The sequence below is a fragment of the Sander vitreus genome, chromosome 5 (genome assembly GCF_031162955.1).
Source record: "Sander vitreus isolate 19-12246 chromosome 5, sanVit1, whole genome shotgun sequence".
Lineage (NCBI taxonomy): Eukaryota > Metazoa > Chordata > Actinopteri > Perciformes > Percidae > Sander > Sander vitreus.
In genome coordinates, this window is record NC_135859.1 from 25,082,344 (window position 1) to 25,105,523 (window position 23,180).

At 39.8% G+C, this 23,180-nt stretch overlaps 1 protein-coding gene across 1 annotated transcript; it reads left to right on the forward strand.

Annotated features, from left to right (window-relative positions):
• Nucleotides 1-974: 974 nt before the first annotated feature.
• tars1 (threonyl-tRNA synthetase 1) lies at nucleotides 975-19,292 on the forward strand. Its single transcript, XM_078251215.1, has 19 exons — nucleotides 975-1,142; nucleotides 1,643-1,720; nucleotides 4,380-4,570; nucleotides 6,867-6,990; nucleotides 8,024-8,148; nucleotides 8,804-8,921; nucleotides 8,999-9,063; nucleotides 9,553-9,631; nucleotides 9,826-9,972; nucleotides 10,846-10,944; nucleotides 12,016-12,182; nucleotides 12,981-13,148; nucleotides 14,485-14,617; nucleotides 16,566-16,643; nucleotides 16,745-16,845; nucleotides 17,329-17,433; nucleotides 17,660-17,732; nucleotides 18,433-18,547; nucleotides 18,685-19,292. Exons 1-19 carry the CDS (start codon nucleotides 1,083-1,085, stop codon nucleotides 18,831-18,833), a joined length of 2,175 nt encoding a protein of 724 aa, XP_078107341.1. The 5' UTR covers nucleotides 975-1,082; the 3' UTR covers nucleotides 18,834-19,292.
• Nucleotides 19,293-23,180: the final 3,888 nt, after the last annotated feature.

The window sequence follows — 23,180 nt, forward strand, 5'->3', positions numbered from 1 at the left end:
GTAACGGTGAAGTAGGGGATTTGATTCTCGGGGTATTTTGGCGACGGTAATGTGTTGTAAGTTAGCAGTAGACTTAATTAACCTGACCCAGGGTGAGTCTGATGAAAACTGATGTGTTTGCCCGGTTCAACTCTGAGATTTTATCGCATTGCACAGTGCTCTGAAGGAATAATCTCAGAGATTACATTATGTTCTGCCAGCTCACAGCAATTTAATAGGCCTAAACAATAGCAGGAAAAGAGTCCCCCCGCTGTTCTAAAGCGTTCTGCAAGTGGCATCTGCGTGTGATGTGCGGGTTACCTTCCCCCCAAACACGCCCCCAAACACGGACACACATATACAGATATGTCTCGCTTTATAAGATAGATAGCCATGCCGTGGCATGGCATGCTCTGTCTGCACTTGTTGTCTGTATCTGGTTGCGCTTTGCATGTGTGGAATTCTGAAACGTCCTTAAATTCGGGAATTGTCGTTTGAATTCAAAGTCAAAGACCCACAAAATGTTTGTGGGTCTGAGGTGTATGCATAGATATATACACGAGGTGTAGGCTATGTCACATTTTAGCTGCCAAAGCTCCGCTGTTCTCTCTGTCTCTGGTCGTCAGTGCGAGAGGGGGAGTGGCCAGCGGCTAGAGCAGGCAAAAGCCAATGTGTGTAAAACTTGGCACTGCACTTACTCGTGCCCGTAGCAAGACACATGTCAAGTTTGAAATCCATCGGACTAACGGTTCGAGAGATATGCGCATAACACACACACAGACAGACAGACGTTCCTGCAATTTATAGATAGATGATAACCATGTTGTGCAGGAGCACTACAAAACAAGAAATAAACCACAATTTAGATATAATCAAAACTCCCCTGCTGGCTACTGCCCTGATGATGCTATTTGAAATGACATAACATCTTTTTGACTTTTTCCTGAGTTTTTTTTTGTCATAGCAAAGCACCGCCTACTACGGCAATGTTGCATCAGAATCGCAATATCCGGGCAACGTCATCATCCCTTACCCGGCACCAGTACAGCACAGCACAGACTTGCAAAAGTTATCTCTTAAAGTGAGGTAGCGTTTCACTTGTTATGGCTGACCAAACTGTCGTGGAGAAAATGAGCGAATTGCAAGTGGACGAGAAAAAAAAGGTGATGTAACCGGCTACATTTACGTTATATTAGCCAGCTAGCAGCTAGTGTAACGTTAGTCAGATTCATGCTGTCATCCAGCAATGCGGTGCTACCTTGTGGCTAGCTAGCTTTTATGAGTAACGTTAGGTTTGCTCTCTCAAGATAAGTTAAGCGTTAGTTTCATTTTTGTTTCAGTCTGTGTAGGCATTAAAATGGTGTTACATTGCCATTAAGCGAGACCAGTCAGCGAGTTTGGTTTGGCTAACGTAGCTAACGTGTTCGGGAGAGAGAATACCCTTTTACGCCAAACTCCATTCAAAATTCTGTGATTTGAATGTTTCATTGTCACTGAATGTATATACAAGTTTAGTATGAAGCTGGTTCAGACACACCTGGTATGCAAATAGTGCGTAGTTCGTATCAAGGTGTGTCTGAACCAGCTTCATACTGAACTTGTCTTTTATCCGCTTTCTTCTTGATAAAAAGTTCACTAACGTCATAGCGTGATTTTTGGACAGGGGGGAACTGAAAGTGGTAAAGATGGAGGAAAAAAGAAGGCTAAAAGTGCTGCTGGGGACTCTGGAAGCAGGGCAGAGGTAGGCTAAGTTGCTAAATAAAGTGTCTGACTATATAGATGCTATTATTAGACATCATAATAATGTATTGTTTTACAAGAACTCATATCATGGTGTACATATTTGTGTAGGTCTTTGTAATTGCATGCCCACACATCTCAAAGCAGCCACACACCCATTTTGATTAGATACTAATATAGATTAAAAAAAATATTTTAATTTGGTAAAACATTGCACATATTTCGAAGTGCAATAAAAAAAAAAGGTCAACAATGACATCACATTGAGATAGTTCTAGCACAAATAGAAGTTTGAGTTTCAGAACAGAAAATATTTCAACAATCTAAAACACAAACTATAAATGTCAAGTATTGGTCCAAGTCCCTTAAAGGAATACGCCACTGTTAGTTGAAATAGGGTTATTCACAATCTCCCCCAGATGTAGATAGGTGGGCAAACGCATTTTTGTCCCAGTGCATGCATTGTCTTAGTCCGGCAGCGCCGCCGCAAGCTTAGCTTTGCGTATTGAATGGAATCCTATGTTGCAGGTTAGCATGTCGGGAGTAAAGGTGACCCAGCAACAACAAAAACAAAACCTAATTACTTCGTGTGGCCTGACTATTCACAACGAATACAAATAGCATACAGATTAAGACTAGACGATTTCCTAGGCAAATATTGAGTTGGGACTATATTGGGTGGAAGTAGGCTACAGCAGAAGCACTAGGCTGGTCCGAGATGAACTGCGCCTCGCCTGTAAAGTGGACGAGAGCAGGCGGCCGCAGCAGGGGGCGGTGACAAAAATCCACTGTCAAGTCGGACAGTTTCCAGCTGATTCCAGCAGCCTTCAGGGTTGAACAGGAAGTGTCAGAAACACTGGTCCGATTCTGATTTAATAAAACGTTATCAGACCCATATATCAGCTTGTACACAGTCTCCAGTTGTTTTAATTATGACAGAGCAGCTGTTAAAATGCTCTACATGCGATCTGTTGCTGATTTTAATTTTAACAATACACTGTAGATGATCCGTAATCTGAACAGATTTAGTCTCTCTGATTTCTAAACGTAACTATCAGCCACACAACAGTTCTGTACAGAATAAGCCTTTTAAATCAGATAAATAACCTCCAATTCAAAATTAATAAAAAGTTTATATAAAACGTCATCATGTTGAGTTGATTCTGAACCAATCAGCTGAGAGGCCAGCGTTTCCCAGCATGCCCTGGGTCCGCCTGGGTCTTTCAATCGGTGGAGAGCAACTGCAGCGCCTGGCTCTAAAAACTGCAGCCGCCTTGATCTCGTGAGGTTATCGTTGCCCACGTGTGCATGACGTCAGAGCAAGTCGGGATCAAGTCGGACACAAATCTAACCGACAAGCATTGGGCGGCGATCGCCGGTGATCGATTCTGCGCAGACCTGGCTCATCTCGAACGAGCCTATTGCTACTTGGGCGCAGAGTTATCACGCAGCACCTGAAAACCCCCAACTTCCGTCAACATACCGGCGTGAATATTAGCTGGCTATTTTTCCCTACAGTAGACAGTGAATGGCGATGAACATGGCGGATTTTGTGAGCGACGAAGAGGATGACTTCTCAGACAGTCAAGATCCAGAAGCATACCTCTACGAACCAGAGTTTTCAGAAGAGGAGCTGCTAGTTTGGAAATAGAACGACAGGAGGAGGAGGTTGCGATCGCTATATACACGTATGAGTGTGGGGGAATATGCCAACATATGCCGACTGAAATGAGCGTGCCTGCAGTTGTGTCACAGCTACCGAGGATTTCTCGCCGTTGATCCATCCTGCACTCCTCGACTTTTTTTTCAGTGCAATAAAGTCAACTGGAAATGCCGAATGGACCCAATAAACAGCTGTCCACAGAGTAAGTGATTATTGTAAAAATGACGCATGGTTATTTTACAGGATAGATCGACCCTTATTAGACCTGTACTCACACAGAATTGCTGCGTGATATCTCTTCGCCCGAGTAGCAGTGCTTCGGCTGTAGCCTACTTCCACCCAATATAGTCCACACTCAATATCTGCCTAGGAAATCGTCTAGTCTTAATCTGTATGCTATTTGTATTCGTTGTGAATACGCAGGCCACAAGAAGTAATTAGGTTTTGTTTTTGTTGTTGTTTGGTCACTTTTACTCACGGCATTCTAACCGGCAACATAGGATTCCATTCAATACGCTAAGCTAAGCTTGCGGTGGCGCTGCCGGACTAAGACAATGCATGCACTGAGACAAAAATGCTTTTGCCCACCTATATAAATATAGAGGATACGGTGAATAACCCTATTTCAACAAAAGGTGGCGTATTCCTTTAATACAGTAAAGTGCTGGTGTGTCTTCGTGCTCTCACTGTTTTGTCCTGTTTGTTCCATAATAATCTACAGTACATACTGTAAAGTAGAAGATTCGGCAAACTGAGAAGATAAGAAAATAGTGGGTAGACAAAAAAATATTTTGATTCAATATTTTTAAAAATTTTCATCTCAACCTCCTATCATGCCTGGATAATAATGGTTCGATGTGCAGTTGACTGAGACTCGGCAATTAGCGTATTTCCTTAAGAGGGACATAAACTACTTGTGCAGATTAAACCAAAGTTATTTTAAAGTGACAGCATTTTTCGCTATCCTCCATTTACTTACACCTTTGCTTCCATCTAGCTGACACCAGCACCCCAGTACATTGATGAGCGTCTTACTTTGTACGCTAAGCTGAAAGCTGAGCATGAAGCTCTGATGGCAGAGAGGGCTGCGAAGAACAGCCGTGCCATCAAGGTGACTCTGCCCGATGGAAAGGTGGTGGATGCCGAGTCATGGAAGACTACACCATACCAAGTGGCCTGTGGAATCAGGTCAGTGTGATGATGATGTTGTAACTTTTAAATGTGACACCTCGTTTTCATGTAGCACAAAAAAAGAAGGAATTTATTTTCCAAAGATTAGCTGTCAAGTTTATTTGTACAGACTGTACTCATTGTTACAGTTTCAAAAGTCTTCACAACACCCACATTATATACACAGTAATTGGAAATGACACCCACCAACCTAAGACCATCCAGCGAAGACAAGTAAATACTCCTTAGTGTTAAAAAAAAGGAGTGGAAACGTTCTCGTGGCATAGCCTGAGAATGATCTCCCTACCAGCATGGTCCAATATACAAAAGGTGCTCAAGACTGTTGATATTTATATAATGATGATAGATTTAATGTTCATAACCAAAGTTCACATGACCAGATTTCACAAAACACAGGGACATGTAAGCATCTCTATGACCATCGTTGTATGAGTGGATGCTGCATTGCTCCACGACTTAAGGGCACCAACTTCAGCTTCACCTCTGTTATTTCTTTATGACGCAATGAGCACATTGGTGCATATGGTGTGTCATTCTAACCTTCTGTGGCCCATGAGCCTGTTTTTTAGGTCCTGCATTTCTCATGACCAAGGCCATTGGATAGTTTTGTATGTGTGTTGTAATTTCAGAAGCATAGGGGCTTCAAAGCTTTAAACTAAGTTTTTACTATGCAATTACTACTGCATCTCAGATTCCTCTCGATCTTTTCTGAAAATAATTGAAATTGGAAGATTCAGTTTGACTCGCCATTATCATATAATCATGCACACATCTTGTAAGCATGTAAAACAACAATTGGATAATCAGTATTGGAAGGTCTGGATTGGAAGGATGGTTATTGCGATATTTATTTGTTAAAGGGGTGATAGAATGCAAAACCGAGTTTACCTTGTCATAGTTGAATTCCGACAGTTCGGTGGGTAAAATAGGCATACATAGAACCTCAAAGTCCCATTGACATCCCTTTCCTGTGCAAATCTCACAATTTGAAACTGCCGCTGAAAACGGGCGTATCTCAACAAAGCTCATAGTTGACGTCAACTCTGTGGCTGTACCTTATTTGGCTCTAGTCTCTATCTTTGTCACGCCCCAAAATTTACATACACCACTGACCTGAAATCAGCTTAGTCTTCTGAATAGGTCGCGCAGATCTCAGAAATGTTATACATTGTTCGTCTGCTATTTCATTACTAAATTCACCTCTTAGACTTTTTTATGTGAGAAATCAACTATGTAAGGCTCAAATATGGGCTGTTTTACGAAAATTGATGCTCCATACCCAGGGCAAAGTCACCGCGGGGCTGCGCAGCCGGCAGCCTGTGGCCATTTGGTAGTCCAGTAACCCAGAAACGGTGACTTTGCCCTGGGTATGGAGCACTGCGGGCTGCCCTGTCTCGTCAAAATGTGTGGAGCTCCTGAAGTCCAACGCCGTCTTACCAAATTTGCAATTAGCCATCAATTTTCGTAAAACAGCCCATATTTGAGCCTTACATAGTTGATTTCTCACATAAAAACATTTAAGAGGTGAAGTTAGTAATGAAATAGCAGACGAACAATGTATAACATTGCAGTGTCTGAAATAGACCTGCTGTCTCGTCTCCACTGTGTGTGTATGTGCTTTGCTCAACCAATCAGCGCGCAGCTCATCTAAATATTCATGAGCATACCATATTTGGAAGAAAAGCGCTCGTTCCAAAATCGGCCATTCCACGCACACACTTGTTTCGGCTTGTGAGCCGGCCAAAGAGTAGTAGGCTAAGGTTACGTTTTGAGTGGATGGCGAGCGCGAGACGCCGAGATGGAGACCAATAAGATTCTGAATGGAAAGTTTACTTTTAAAAAAGTTGCCAAATGTTTCCATTAACAAGACCAAAGTGATATGTGTGTTTTGTCGTTGTGAACTGAGCTATCATCGCAGCACGTCCAGTCTGAAATACCACTTGATGGCCAAGCACACAGCTGATGCGAATTCTCCGCCCCCTCGTCAAAGCCAGGCGACAAAAGCACAAAGAAAGCGGATCCACTTTTCCATGTTGATAAGAGCATTAAAATGAGAAAAAATAATTGGACAAAAAGAAATCTAGGGACATTTAGAATAGATAAAAATGTGCGATGGTTAACTATGACATTAATGCGATTAAATATTTGAATCGTTTGACAGCACTAAATACAAGATGTTATATTTTGACCTCTTTTGACCAAGCTTATCTGTTCCAGTATACTGTCAGAATATCATGTTTTTGTACATCTGCACATTCATTTGACGTGGAATATTTTCCTGTTTTATGTCCAGTCAAGGCCTCGCCGACAACACAGTGATTGCTAAAGTGAACAACGGTGTATGGGACCTGGACAGGCCACTGGAGGATGACTGCAGCCTTCAGTTGCTTAAGTTTGATGATGAGGAGGCCCAAGCTGTAAGTCCACCTCATCCCTTGTCTGACGCAGACAATGCTTGCTTTTATTTTTCCCCCTCTACATATAGGAGAGAAGAGTGTAGTATAGTAAATTTATCTTAAACACCTTTTTTTGGATGCACAGTTAGCTCCTTCTTGACCACCAAAACTATACTCACCTGCCTATGAAAAGTATAAGGACAAATTTCAACAATTCTTCAGATTTTCCCCCATTAAATGTCAGTTGAGTATTCAGAATAATAGTTTGTTTTTATACATTTGAGAAATTATGTGCTAAGGTTATAAATTATATTTGTCACAAGTGAAGGTGTTAATTTTTTTATTTTGTCAGTATACTGTGATTTTAACAAATCCGGTAATTACTTATCAGTACGCAACATCTCGCAGAGTTCGTTCAACCTTATTGATATGTAGTCAGGGCAGGCAAGGAATGAGAGGTTTACAATCAATAATAAATGTCAAAGCTCTGTGATTTACCAACTGTCTGAGCCACAGAGACATTAAGAGGAGACATGAGAATGTGAAACACTGCTGCAATCGTGTACTGTCATAAAAGTGGCAGCAACTGGTCTCTAATGGCCCTGACACACCAACCTAATAATCGGCCGTCAGCCAGTCTGGCGAGGTCAGAGACTTAAGTCTGTTCGGTGTGTTCCGTGCCGTCGTCCGTTGGAAGAGCTGTCTGCCTTCATTTTGGCCAACCTGACTTGCTAGGTCGGAGGGCGGGCAGTCGGACTCGATGACCAATCTGATTGGTGGAGTGCTAACCCGGAAATGACGAGCGGGATGAGCGTGACTAAGTCTCTCAAAATCGGACAAAAATCTTTTAAACTGACCTTTGTCGATCTGATATGAAGACAGATTCAGCAACTGCATGGCCTATTTCTCGCTTAAAATGTTTTCAGGAAGCCGTTTCGGTCAACAAGCTTGATTTTCCAGTAAAGTCATACTTCCCGTTCTTAATAAACACAAAAGGATGGATTGCACTGCAATTTCTGCTAATAAAGCAATATTTTTGTTGTATATTGTTAAGGTTTACTGGCACTCGAGCGCCCATATCTTGGGTGAAGCCATGGAGAGGGTGTATGGAGGCTGCCTCTGCTACGGTCCCCCCATTGAGAACGGCTTCTACTACGACATGTTCCTGGAGAACAATGAGTGAGTCACACAGGCGTTGGATTCAGATTTGTCTGTATAATTATTTGTTCAGTCTCACTGTTTGAGACTGGTGGCAAACACAAAACAGGTTGATTGGAATGACACTAATGCTGTCAAGCTGTATTTTTCCTGGGTGTGGATTTTAAATGACATCTTTTTATATCTGCTCACAGGATTGGAAGCCTAAAAGCGTATCTATTCAAAACACAGAACTAGAGATTGCCTCTGAGAAGCTTTGAAAATGTATTGAGACCCCCTCAGAAATTTGAACAACTTTTTCACTTGACCTTTCCCTGAAACAGATATGTATTCCTCCCTGCGGCAGGAGAGCGTGAGGAGTGCTGTCTAATTAATTCTGCAACCTCCTTAATGAAGTCATTTTATGCAAATGACATTCTTGGAGAATGTTGTTTGCAAGCATATTTTGACATTGCTCAAGCCCTAGAGCCAAGGACTTTTAAGTACTTGCCCATGCTCGGCTGAGGTTATCAGTTTCTGGATGTCAAAGAATTACATTGGTGAACAAAAGGTCTGGCCACATGGTTTATTGGTCACATCCATGATGCCCTCTAGAAACACTGGCAGACCGAGTAAGACAGTTATTGCCATTGAATGTAATGCTCTTGTTGTATTTCTCTTTTGATGTTTTGGACAGGGGCGTATCGAGCAATGACTTTCCATGTCTGGAGACCTTGTGCAAGAAAATTATCAAGGAGAAGCAGCCATTTGAGAGGCTCGAGATAAAGAAGGAAACTCTGTTGGAGATGTTTAAGGTATTTGAATACACACAAAAAAAAAAGGAACATTTAATAAGTAACAGAACTCTAAAACTACTTCTGCTCCTTGACAGTACAACAAGTTTAAGTGCCGCATTCTGAATGAGAAGGTTACCACTCCCACCACCACGGTTTACAGGTGAGTCCTGGCCCTGTGCATTTAAGTTTTTTTCTTTAAACTAGAATTCTGGCGATAAACTATATTTTTTGTAGTGTCAACAGAACCCATTAAAATACCAAAACCATGAATACATTGATCCTACTGACAAGTATTGTCTCTGTTGCCGAAGTCCGATATAGCATATTCCTCTGTGTCATATGCTTTCTTTATTACAATGAATATGGGCACTGTATTATTAGGGTAATGTTTGCTAAAAAACTGGTGCCCAGCTGTACTAAGACAATCATCTAGCCTTTTAAAGCTTTTAATGTGACTTGTTTTTAAATATTTACGTCTTCAGCAGTGTCACAGATCGGTCGGGATGTCTTAGAGTACTGCGAGATTAACGCATCCTTGGTTTTGTATATATTTTGTATATATAGAGTATTGCTAGCCTTATCCTAAATGCAACACTTATCCTATTCTTGTAAACACACTTGTAAAAACACAAAACATTCTGCATTTTAGGTGTGGTCCCTTAATTGACTTGTGTCGCGGGCCCCATGTGAGACATACAGGGAAAATCAAGGCACTTAAGATCCACAAGGTGAGCCATGTATTTTTAGTGTATATGTGGAAATATTGTTGAATAAAACAAGTAGTATTTCATGTACTGTATTCTGTGCCCTGAATGTCGAGTAAGCTCATATGTCCCCATTTCAGAGCAGAGTTGCCTCTCAAGGGATTTGATAGACCCAAAAGACTGATTAAAGCTAACATATTCCTTTTGTCGTGTGCTAGAATTCGTCTACATACTGGGAGGGAAAGGCGGACATGGAAACCCTCCAGAGGATCTATGGAATCTCCTTCCCTGACCCCAAAATGCTTAAAGAGTGGGAGAAGTTTCAGGAGGAAGCCAAGAACAGAGATCACCGCAAACTGGGCCGGGTAAGAATTGAGATGTGAAGAAACTGCCAGTAGGAGGAGTTGGTTTCCATAGTAATTTTGAAATAGTCTCCTACAGGTTTTATTCTTTATTCTATTTTATGAAATGCCGGTAGAATACTTCTAAAGTATAAGAGCCACAATTGGGTTTGATGTGTGTTTGATGTTATCAAGTCACACTTTCTGAACAGACAAGATATTCAAAGCCATTTCTGAAGTGTGAAAATATAGTGTGTATATATATAGTAAACTCCGGGTGCATTTGTAGCAGTAAATAGCCTTCATTTAATGTTTTTAAATGTCAGAATAATGCTTCAGAAAGTATCACTTACTTTGTAAATTGTTCGAAAGTTGGTCATTTACATGTATTGTTCATATACATGTAAATCAGGGTGTGTGTGTGTGTGTGTGTGTGTGTGTGTGTGCGCTTGTTTTACTATATTCGTGGGGTCCAAAAACCGGGGAATACAGTATACTTGTGGGGTCTGCATATCCTTGTGGGGCCCAAAATGCTGGACCCCCCAAGGTTAAAGGTCTGTTTGAGGGTTAAGACTTGGTTTTAGGGTTAGAATGAGGTTCTGGTGAGGGTAAGGGTTAAGGTTAGGCATTTAGTGGTGATGGTTAGGGTAAGGGGCTAGGGAATGCATTATGTCAATGACAGGTCCCCACAAAGATAGTGAAACAAACGTGTGTGTTATAATAACGGGTGTGTAAAAGCGATCTGAGCAGAAGACAGACAAACCCTAGTTACTTTAAATATGTTATGAGCCGTTGCATTATTTCAAAGTGAAACCAGTTTGGCCTGGGCGGTGGCTCGTTTCAGTTTTCCATCACAATAACAAACCCTTTTATATATATTTTTTTATTTGTTTTAAGGAGCAGGACCTGTTCTTCTTCCATGACCTGAGTCCAGGAAGCTGCTTCTTCATGCCTAAGGGAGCCTTCATCTACAACACCCTGATTGAGTTCATCAGAGTAAGTCAAAAGCTGTCTAACACACAGTGGACTATTGCTGTGACCTCACTCTAACTTTTAAGACATAAAAAAGACTGAAGTTTAAATTGGCAGGGAAGCTTGGGGAGAAGGGGAGAACAGATTTGGACCTTTAGTTGGCCTGTGCAATAATAATGGCTTTATATATTCACAAGATGTATTGCTGCAGTTTTAAATCACTTTAGCGTCATATTCTTTTATAGAGAGGGGTAGGAAAGGATTAGTTATATGTTCATAATACAACTTGGTCATGGTCTTGAAACCAATGAAAGGCTAATGAATACATTTTTTGAAACCAGGAGCTGCGCATATCAAATGCTGTAGTTTCACAACTAAAACAAATTGATTTTTTTTAACATAAACATGTGCATAAACATACAATAAAATGCAAATTAATATGTGTACCCTTCCCACAAAATTACATTACATTACATTATATGTCATTTAGCTGACACCTTTATCTAAAGCGACTTCCAATTGCTATATATGTCAGAGGTAACACGCCTCTGGAGCAACTAGGGGTTAAGTGTCTTGCTCAGGGATACAAAACAATAATGCTCTAAAAATAATGCTGTAAATAGATATTGGCACATCACATTTTTCTTTCTCACTTGGTTTTCAGTCATAATGCAGTGCACATTAGAAGCAATTTCACTTTGATGTGGTAAAATAGATGTCTGACTGGGGAGTAGTGGGATGTGTTTATTTAACAGACATGCAACAAAATACCTCGCGCATCCAACTGTTTGTAGGGTATATGACAGTCGGGATAGAAATGCCTACCATTTCCTTTCAGTTTAGCCCAAATCCCCTTCATCATGTGTAAACCAACTGGGATGTGAATATGCAGCGGTTTAAACGTTTTCTGAGGTAGTTTACTTTTTCAAAATGAATGTTTTAGATGAAAAGCACTATTTATCAGCGAGTCCCCAGGTGTCGGCACATTTTTTACCAGTTGTTTGTAGTTGTGATGTGTACAGAGCATTATGGTAACTCAGAATTCTCACAAAGATGATTTCACTCTTAAGACTGTCTTATGTCTGTCTTTGGCAGAGTGAGTACAGGAAGAGAGGTTTCCAGGAGGTGGTGACACCCAACATCTACAATAGTAAGCTGTGGCAGACCTCCGGCCATTGGCAGCACTATAGCGACAACATGTTCTCCTTCGAGGCAGAGAAGGAGACCTTCGCCCTTAAACCCATGAATTGCCCGGGACACTGGTGAGGCCTCCTTTTCCTCACATTCAGAGTTGTTTGAAAATACGCTTTTAAATTCAGCAAAGAACTAGAAAAGAATGAACATAACATGTAAAGAAAAACACACCCACACTGTGAATCAAGTCTTGCTCCAGTGTGAAATAGATATTTTTTTTGGTTTCTGTCTCTCATCAGAGAAACGACTTTGTTGGAGCCAAGGTTGTTTGTTCTTCTCTAGCACAAAATGTGTTGGTAGCCTTTAATGAGCTCAGAGTATTGTTGTTTAATCTTGGTACAATATTTAGTACCCGTGGCAAACGGGGACAACCATTAAGCACTGTTTTACCACACTTAAATAGCTTTATAAGAGTTTGCACAGTGGTTTTGTTATCAGGACACAGTCATTGTAAAATAGCTTTATATTTTACTGCTACAATAGATTTGTCATCCAGTTCCGCTCAACTCGTAATGGACCATTGGGTTGTTGAATGACCCAGTTCAATTTACTGCTGAATGCTGCATTGCAGTGTGAAGAGCCAGACTGCAGCTCTTTGTGTTAAAATCTTTTATCTTCCTTTTTACTGTTCCAATCTTTGTGCTATCCACATTGGCAAACCCTCTGGAGATCATACTGAAATGGAAATTGAGCTTTCAAACACATTTGTGTTAGATGTCAGTTAAATCAAATATTGAATGCAGTCTTTCATAGTAGTAGTTTTGAAGCAGTAGAGCAATTTTTAGTTTTTGTGACAACTTAAGGTTGAAGTAGGCGGTTGTAATTTGTGTCGTTTTTATGTGATACCTGTCTCTGTTTGGCTGCAGTCTGATGTTTGATCACCGTCCACGCTCCTGGAGAGAGTTGCCCCTTCGCATGGCCGACTTTGGCGTTCTGCACAGGAACGAGCTGTCAGGAGCCCTGACAGGCCTCACCCGTGTCCGCCGCTTCCAGCAGGATGATGCTCATATCTTCTGCACCATGGAGCAGGTGAGGCTTGGACTGATGCATTGACAATACTCTGCCAAGTTCACACATTTTGGATTCAAATGTGATGAAAAGGTTGCCTGATGGCACCAATAAATTTGGCTTTAAAGGGTTTAAAAAACTTTAAAAACAAAAAAACTTGTGGAGTACTATTGTATATGTGAAAAAGTTGCATAAAGCCTTTTTGCGTCTCCAGAGAGAGCTGCTTGAAGTCTTGATTAATTATCTCAAGTGGCGTTACTCAGACAGCGTCAGTTGCAGCTGAAGACTACAAGTTTGAAAGTGGAAATAAATCTGAGGGTGTGGAGAAAGAAGGGATCTTACCAGACGTCTGTGCCTGCTCTTCATCTCTGCTCAAGGCTACATTAGCCACTACTGGCGTAACACACACACAAAATGTCGCATTTTCCTGGCAATACCTTTTGATAAATGTTTACACTTGCTATTTAGATCAATACAAATACAATATATGCTAATGCTAAGGCAAACACACAGCGGTAAATGGTGGGAAGCTATCACAGTTTACTGAGAAGTGGCTTTCTGTGGAGAAGAATTTATACTTGTTTTGAAGAAGCCCAGTTTTGAAGGCTCTCAGTAAATCAGTGTCTTGCTGGAACAGTTTATTGAATAAATTCAGGTAATCTGGTCAGCGAACAGTCTGTCACATTCTCAGGTTAAGTGAGAGGACTCCACAAGCTGCTGCAGCCTGGTGTAGCAATTTGCATGTTAAGTTATTTCACCAAAGAGGAGCGCTGCCAATATCGATGCACACAAACACAATTTTGGAAGACGGAAGCGATTTCCTAATTGGTCTGTTCTAACGGAGAAACACAGCAGCGTACAACTTTTGTTTTCTCTTTATCAGTAATAGTAGTGGATTGGATGGGTAATCATTTGACTGCACTTTGTACACAAATTGTTTCCCTTTTAATTTTTCACTTTGACTGAAGCAGCTGTTGATGTCTTTTGTGACTTACCAAATTCAAATGTAGAGCAAACTGCAAGGGAGAGTATATGTTCTTCTGTTATACTTGCCATGTAGTTTATAATCATTGTCTGCAGATGGTAGCTTACGGTTAGGACATGGGAGAGAGAGTTATCCCTCTTGAACAGAGGCGCTTGTTTTTAATTTTTCTTCTGTGTTTTAGATCACATGTTTTTTGACATCCAAGCTGCTTGCTTGAGAAACGGTCACATGTATCATGTACATCCAATAAGATGAACAATTTATCCTCACATTCTTGTGATTACATCTTATGATGGTTCATGAGAAATTGAACACGCAGCTCTTCCACAATGGCTTGTGCTAATTCTCTCACATTTTTTGTTTTACCCTAGATTGAGGAGGAGATCAAAGGGCTGCCTGGATTTCCTGCGGACTGTGTATGAGGTGTTTGGCTTCACTTTCAAACTCAACCTCTCCACGAGACCAGAGAAGTTCCTGGGGGACCCGGAAGTCTGGGACCAAGCAGAAAAGGTAATCAGAAGGCCTCTTGTTTCTCTGGTATGGTTAAATTGAGATCCGCACTCTCACAAAGTCTCACTGGAGAATTAAGATGCTGATCTGTGATGTTATCAAGATGGAAATGTTGGAACCACTTCAAAGACAGCAAATGGCAGTTTAATTTGTAGACCTGGAGAACATTTATATTTTAATGAATCCGTTTTATTCTGTAGAGCTGCTATCTGTTCCGAAGCAGAAAATGCTCGCTCATCTCCCGAGGATCTAGTACAGTGCAGTCACTGTCTGCCTTTGCTGTCAAATCAAATTCACTCTCTGTGGACCGGAGCTATATTTTACATCTTGGGTTCAGCTCTAAGTTTCTTTGGGAGAGATTAGGTGGTGTTTAAAACTATCTTGAACAAAATAAGAGTGAGTGAGTTAAACTGAGTGATAATGAGTGTATTGCTCAGTGCTTTCAGCATCAGATGAAACACAGTTAGTGTCTCTCTTGGGGCAACTTCTAGTCAAACAGATGAATCTGTAAAATCACTAAATGACAGTTGTTGGATAAAGGTGCCACACGTATACTGTATTGTTTTATCAGTAGCACAGGTATATTGTTTATTAGTCTGACAAGCCTTTACTGGCAGGCTCTGAATGAATGAAAAGGTGTCTGGTGACAGAGACACACCATACGTTGAATTTTAAAGCAGGGTGAGATGTTCTTTCACATGACATTTGTTTTCCTCTTGATCTGATTGTTTAGAGGCGCGTTTTATTTCACCAGTGAATTATTACATCTGCAGTGCACATTGCAACACTGCCTCAAAGATGTTTTGATTATGGTTTTGTTTTTTTTACACTGTTGGAAACTTGTTACAGAATAAGATGATGCTTTGTTTGCCTCACTGTCCCAAACCATGTGCCATCTCCCCCTTCATTGATTGTTATATTTTTATCATATTGATTGACTTTTTTTGGTGGCAAAATGCATTCTCTGTTTTGTCAACACGAAATGCTCCGTTTTTCTCACCCACTAGAACGATTTTACTTGGTCTTAGGGTACAACAAATCAAAGCCCACAGGGGACTGTATCCACATTCATACTTGAACAGATGACAACTCAACAAGTATGGTAAAATGTGAGCCAGATATAATGCAGATACAGATACTTTATAAACGTTAAAGAGCTCCTTTTGAATTTCCATCTCTGGTTAAGTCAGTGGTGTCATCGTTCTGTCCGTAGTGTTTCATTTTAACTTAAATTCCAAGTGTGTCTTTTGCCCGCTGGCAGCAGAACATTACTCATGATAGTGGAAGTTATTTTTAACATGTTATTTTATTAATAATCAATCCAGTGGGCACAGTAACTTTTTAAATATTTAACACTGTAGTCTGCTGATGGACAGAATAGACCAGAGAACTTAAAGACTACAGCATAGAGATTGTGCTGTTTCTTTCTCACTGCGTGGATAATAATAATAATAATAATAATAATAATATACCTCTCTCAGTAAGTCACAGTTCTCAAATTAGGGATACTATGAGTATGACCAGTTTAATATCTGGAGCTGTGAAGAAAAAAGAAAAGAAGAGAATTAGAATAGTCTTCAAGTTCTACAGCTGTTTAGTTGACCTATCAGGACACTTTTCTCTGGGAAAACATTTCCTAAATTCAGCACTGACTTTTTATGATTAATGTTTGTATGCACAAAGGTGGAAAATTGTATACACAAGAAACTGACTGAAAAACTTGGCATAGTGGCTGGAACAGAACTTGCTGCATGTTTCCCTCACCTCATTAACTCCCTCGAGCAACCATAAAATATTATTGAGACGTTAACATTTCTCAGTTCAGTGATTAGTTCCAGATGAAGGAATTGTCAGGTCTAAACATACAGCTTTGCTTAACACCCCTGTTTACTTGCGTGTTGGTCAGCCATTGATATTGTAACAAAACAGTAATTGTTTGTTTTTACAGCAACTGGAGAACAGCTTGAATGACTTTGGGGAGAAATGGATTCTCAATCCCGGTGATGGAGCTTTTTATGGACCAAAGGTGAGCCATGCGCTGCAGTAATGAGCTGCAGTAATGATGCACTTTTAACTGTGAAACAGCAGGAGGGTTAACTGCTGATCACTTGCGTCGTTTCTTTGCAGATTGACATTGAGATCAAGGATGCCATCGGTCGGTACCATCAGTGTGCCACAATTCAGCTTGATTTCCAGCTTCCGATCCGCTTCAATCTCACCTTTGTCAGGTAACTCTTCTACTGCTTTAGACACATTTTTAAATACAATGGCATAAAGTATTTTTTCCCTTGCAAATGCACATGTATATTATAGAATTAAACATACAGTTAACAAAATCAAAGATATACATTTCATTTCTCAAATATTGGAGAAATCAGTAAATGGTATGGCATATGGGATAACATTGAGTGCTGATTAAAAAAAAAAAAAAAATTGAGTGCTGATAAAAAAAAAAAATAGGGTTGGCTTGAATGAAACTATGTAATGTGCATTTATGGAGAAGTACCAAGATTTTAGTAGCTGCCCCAGAGGCTATAGATTTTTTTAATTTCGCTGTTAAACGGTTTTTACCGTATTATTTAAAAAGAAAAATGCAGCCCAAATGCCGAGAATGTACTTATTTCTCCAGATGATCACTGTTGTTTTCCTTTTGGATGTCTCTTTTTGTGTGAGTTCCTAATTCTCCTCCCTCTCTTCAAATGATTTTGTAGTCATGATGGCGAAGACAAGAAGAGACCAGTGATCATCCACAGAGCTATCCTGGGATCAGTAGAGAGGATGATCGCTATTCTGACTGAAAGCTATGGAGGCAAATGGTTTGTAAATGAATCAATTTAAAAAAAGGTTGATTTGTCAAGTAGGCGCTGACTCCAGACATAGACGTTTTTGTTTCATTGCATTTCCTCCTGAGCACTGTTAATGACTTTCAGATTTACTGAACAGAAGAAAAAAAAACCTCACTTCTTTGGGGGTGTAAATGATTGCACAGGTACCTGGCCTGCTTTTCTGCTAACCAGTTGAATATGTTGTGTTGTGTTTCAGGCCACTGTGGCTTTCTCCTCATCAAGTGATGGTTGTACCTGTCGGACCGACCTGTGAGGACTACGCTCAGAAGGTAACCGCTGACCACAGCTACTCTAGTCCATAGTCTCACTCCAAGAATTAGGTTTAACTTTATTGTCATTGCACAGAGTACAGTCACTAAGACAACGAAATGCAGCTTAGCATCAAACCAGAAGTACAAAAAGCAGTAAAGTGCAGGGTAATGTACATATGTATAGTGCTAAGGTGGTCAGACAATCCTAAAACTATGCACACAACTACAGCAATAAAGTTTAAAATGATCTTTCAGACACATTTGACTAATCTGTTGGCTTGTTTACAACCTTTCTGATTGTCTGACTGCTCGTGTTTGTTGCCCCTTTGGACCTAATTTTTTTAACAAGTACAATGTTATTACAACTGATGGCTAGAGCAACAAAAAAATAAAACCCAAGTAGTTTCCTTTCAAATGTGTGAAACCTGGACCTTTGATAACTTTTTGTATTAAACGCATTGTTACTTGCACAAAAGCCTATTTATAAAATGAACAGCTGCACAGTCAAGATATTAATATCTTCGTTATTGAAAAAAAAAAAAAAAAAACAGCTGGTCCACAAAGGGCACGGAAATACTATCATTACAGTCCAAAATGTGCTAGTCCATATTTGAAAAACAGAATCTGTAGAAGTCTATTCAAAATGGAAAAGGAAATGAATGAAATGTAATAACATGCTGGCATAGATTCAACTGTTGTCTCTCTGATAATGTGGCAGGTCAAACAGGACTTCCACAACAGCGGCTTCATGACTGATGTGGATCTCGACCCCGGCTGCACTCTGAACAAAAAGATCAGAAATGCACAGCTGGCGCAGTACAACTTTATCCTGGGTCGGTGGCAACACACTCTCTTTCACTCTTCTGTCTGTTTCCTCTCTTTATCTTTGTTATCTCTTTCGCACTGTCCATCTAGATATTGATTTATTTATTTTTTCTTTCCTCTTTGCATGTTTCCCTGCTTGGAAAAGTGGTGGGAGAGAAGGAGAAGACGAGTAACACTGTTAATGTACGCACCCGAGATAACAAAGTCCATGGCGAGCGCACTGTGGAGGAATGCATCGAGCGTCTGAAACAACTCAAGACCTGCAGGAGTCGAAATGCTGAAGAGGACTTCTGAGCTTTCTCAAACTCGCTGCTATCAGCTCGTCCTTCTCTCAACAGTACCTCGGGTCTTGAAACTTTAAAAGGCCATTTAGTTGAAATCAGTTTTTGAGGGGTAAAACTACTTTTACGTTGGTGCCTAGTCTCTGCTTTTTGTCCTCTAGAAGTCAAATGTTTTTCAGATTAAACAGGTTACTTTTTATCTGGTGTTTTCCATTGCATCTTTACTGTATCACTAGTTTTTTGGTTATAAAGTCTTATGGTTTCTGTACACCATGGAATGAAGTATATTTGTCCTTATGCCTTCTGCTTATATGGAAATACAACTAGTGAGACTCCAATATGATTAGGTCTTTAAACAGCTGATTGATGAACTGATGAAAACAAATGAGGGGAAATGGTTTGTGTCAGTCAGTCTTTCTTCAGGGAATTGTAAATTAGTTACAATTTTGATTATTAAATTATCTATTCTTAATCTGTGTTGTGCTTTTTTTTATAAAGTTTACTTTTCCATGGCGAAATTTCAGCAGCAGTTTTTTTTTCTTCAGAACTGTCTTCTGAATTAAGCAGCCGCAAACAAGCCAGTCAACTGTCAGGGTGTGAAGAAAAATAAAAATTAGCATTAAAAGCATAACATAATTACAGCAATAAAAGAAATTGTGCAGCTGACAAAGTCAACATGTACTGAAATCCAGACTATGACAACCAACAAGTACAATATATGGTTCTAGGTTCTACTAACCGTCTACATCATTTATGAAATGTGGTGTTTTTCAAGTCACAACTCCAATCACAAGTTCAAGATCCTGCCTATTCAGGGCCAAAGTTGAAATTAAGATTGTTGAGAGAGGAAACATCTAATTTTCCACGAGAGTGGAGGTTTGGATGGGAGTTTGAGTGTCAGAAAGATGTTCCGCTACAGTAAAAGTGGATCCTTATCACCATATCGTCTACTAGTGCATCATCACTTAGGATGGAAATTGGTGATGTGCTGGAGGGTAAACACCTGATGCTTCTCATTATTACATGCTTACTGACCTCAGGGACCATTTACTTTTGCTGTCCACACCATTACACGAGATATACAATATTTTTCAGTCACTCTCACTGCTTTATATAATTAAAACTGCTTTCATGAAAATAAATGTTTCCAATTGCACTTAACTAGCTGGATAAAGCATGTAGAATAAATCACACAGTTAAGTGCACATTATTATATATGCTCCAGTTATGCACTTTCACTTTCTCTCCACCTGATCTCATAATTTCTGCTCCAAACGTGGAAACATACTCGGCCCACTTTGATTACTTTGCATTACAATTTTGATGATAACCTTTGCCGAACCCCCACTTTCAGTCTCAGATTATTATTCACACCACTAGTGGATGCTATATCTGTGTAATCAAGATGCACAGCTGGAACAGACAAATAGTGGGAAGCCATGTAGTTCAGCAGTTAAACAACTGGAAAATGTCTCAGCACAGATTGATGCCAAAGGACTTTATTTTAGGGAGAAAAAAAACCAACCATTTAACAATTTTTTTTAGTGACTCTTTGCTTACTGAGATACAGCATTCATGAACTACTTAACAGGCATACAATTTGGAAACTCCTGCCCTGACACTGGCTATAGGAGACACTGCTAACTCTTCCCTGTTTTATTTGAATATGACCTATTTAAACCATGCAAACCTAATTTAAGTAGGAACATTAGCACTCAGGTTAAACTTGGAGGAAGAGATGTACTCACACTTGCGGAAGAGGTCGTGGGCGCCCAACTCTGAATCCAGGCCAATGAAAACATTGATTTTGGCTGCTCTACATGTTGCAAGTAATTAAAATAAGTGAGAGGCCATCAGTTATTTTGGCCAATTTGAACTTTTCAGCACCAAATAAAATATGTTCACAGGTTGGGTTTCTTGTGTCGCTCTATATTTTATTTTTTATGACACGTCTGTGACATAGTTAAAGAGACTTTTAGAGTTCTTTGTTATTATTTAATTGGATGTCGGGGTTTTGGTTTTGTAAAAATGTTTAAAGCTAAAGTCTCTGGTTGCAAATGCACTTATTATGCAAAGAATAAGTAAAAAACTATAACAAAAAGTGTCTTTATACTGCTATGTGAACACCAACCTGGCATTCATACTTCTTACTTATACACTGTCTTAACAATCATAAATGTTCAATTTTCAGGTTCACTTCTCTAAGGAAATAGGAGAGTACAAATTAAACTGTCAAAACAAAAATGACAAAAACTAATGTATCTCTGTTGGTGTAAGGACACCCTCATATCAATTCTGACCACAAGGTGGAACAGCTGAACCAGGATCCTGTGGAAGTGTGTGTGTGTGTGTGTGTGTGTGTGTGTGTGTGTGTGTGTGTGTGTGAGACTGTGTGTGTGTGTGTGAGTGTGTGTGTGTGTGTGTGTGTGTGTGTGTGTGGGGTGGGTGGATGTCAGTGGAGTGTGGGAGAGAAAAAAAACGTTTTGATAAGGGGTTAATGAAAAAGTAAATGGAGTAGGAATCAGCTCAGCTGTTGACTCTCAGCCGCCCTGTGAATCCTCACTCCCTCTTCCACCGTTGGATCCTTCCTTTATGCTTCACTGACAACCTGGCCATGAAGGGTCACAACGCTTCAGTGAACTGGGCAAACTTTTCTTTCTCTCACCACACATGCATTTGCAGGTATCGATTCACATGTTAAAAAAAACAGGTCCCATTGCTGCGGTTATGATGCTGGGAAGTGTCATGGTATGATCCACCTTAAAGGAATAGTTTGACATTTTGGAAAACACGCTTATTCGCTTTCTTTCCAAGAGTAAAATGAGAAGAATGATGCCAGTCTGTACGCTAACAGGGTGTCTGCGGGGTCTTAAAGGAGAATTCCGGTCGATTTCAACACGTAGCTCTGTTGTTTGTAAATTTGGAGTGCTGTTAGTAGCAAGAACAACTAAAACAATCGGTGCTGCCTACACCGTGTTATCCCCGTGCTAGCGTTAGCACTCAACAGGCTTAAACAGGGCAAGTTTTAAACGTGTTTTTAGCCTCTAAACATGCTCAAAATATCATTACAAGTGCCTACACATGTGAAGTGATTCCTTCCGAGGGAACACAGCAAATTTGACTGGAATATTGGATTGTATGAGTTCGACAATCGACTAGTGTGGACTTGACCAGAAAACAGGAAATAAACAGAGGTATTTGCTACTGCCAGCACTCCATATTTCCAAACAACAGAGCTACGTGTTGAAATTGACCGGAATTCTCCTTTAAGAAATAAAAGTCGATACATTTAGTGACAATTAAGGCCCTTAAAAAGTATTAAAAAGTCCCCTATTCATCAATATATTACATTTCATAGCTTGTTTTCAATATGGATATTTGTCCAAAGAGGTTGTATGTTAAAGTTTAAGTGAATTTAATCATTGCATAGGTGCACAGTGGGATTGAGACATTTATATGTGATATACTATACTATGACAATTTAATGAAACTTCTGTGGCTTATTAAAAGTCATAGTATAGTATGTCAACATTTTTTATAAAAAGTCATGGTATATGCAATAAAAAATATGAAAAATCACATAAAAAAGTCATAGTATAGTATGTCATAAAAATATAAAAAGTCATAGTATAGCATGTCATAAAATATCATAAAATGTCATAAATATGTCATAGTATGTCAAAATAAAAGCAATATTATACCATGACAGCATATAGTTTTTAATGACATACTCTACTATGACATTTCTAAATAATTTATTTTTAATAGCATACTATACTAGGATATTTTTTAAAGAATGTTCTATTACATACTATATGACTTCTATTATTATTTTTTATGGTCAGTCAATCTTCTCATCTAACTCTCTAAAGTAAAGTGGACTTCCCAAAATGTCGAACTATACCTTTAAAATGCATCACTTATGCTGAGATTTCTCCTCCCATCTGCCTTTTTTTCCCAGCAGTAACAAGTTGTTGTTTTTTTGTTTATTTTCCTTTGTCCCCATGACGACTGACGACAGTCACTGCTGTTGTATTGTATATTCAGTGTGTATGATGTATGTAAAAGGTTTTTCCCCCACTACTTTTTTTCTGGCACTGACAGCCAAAAGCTAAAAAGCCTCTCCTGTGACACACTCATGATACTCTCAGCTCTTTCATCCTCGAGTCATGTTGCTTCTGGACTAAACAAATGCATATTTAAATGCTTACCAACCAGAATATTTCTCTGTCTCTGCAGCAACTACCACCCCTACCACACACATGCACACAACCGCCTTCTGCACCATTACCCCTCTGCATAAATGCAACACACAACCCCAAATTATGGTCAGCCGCTTGTGAAGTTAGTTTTGCTTGGG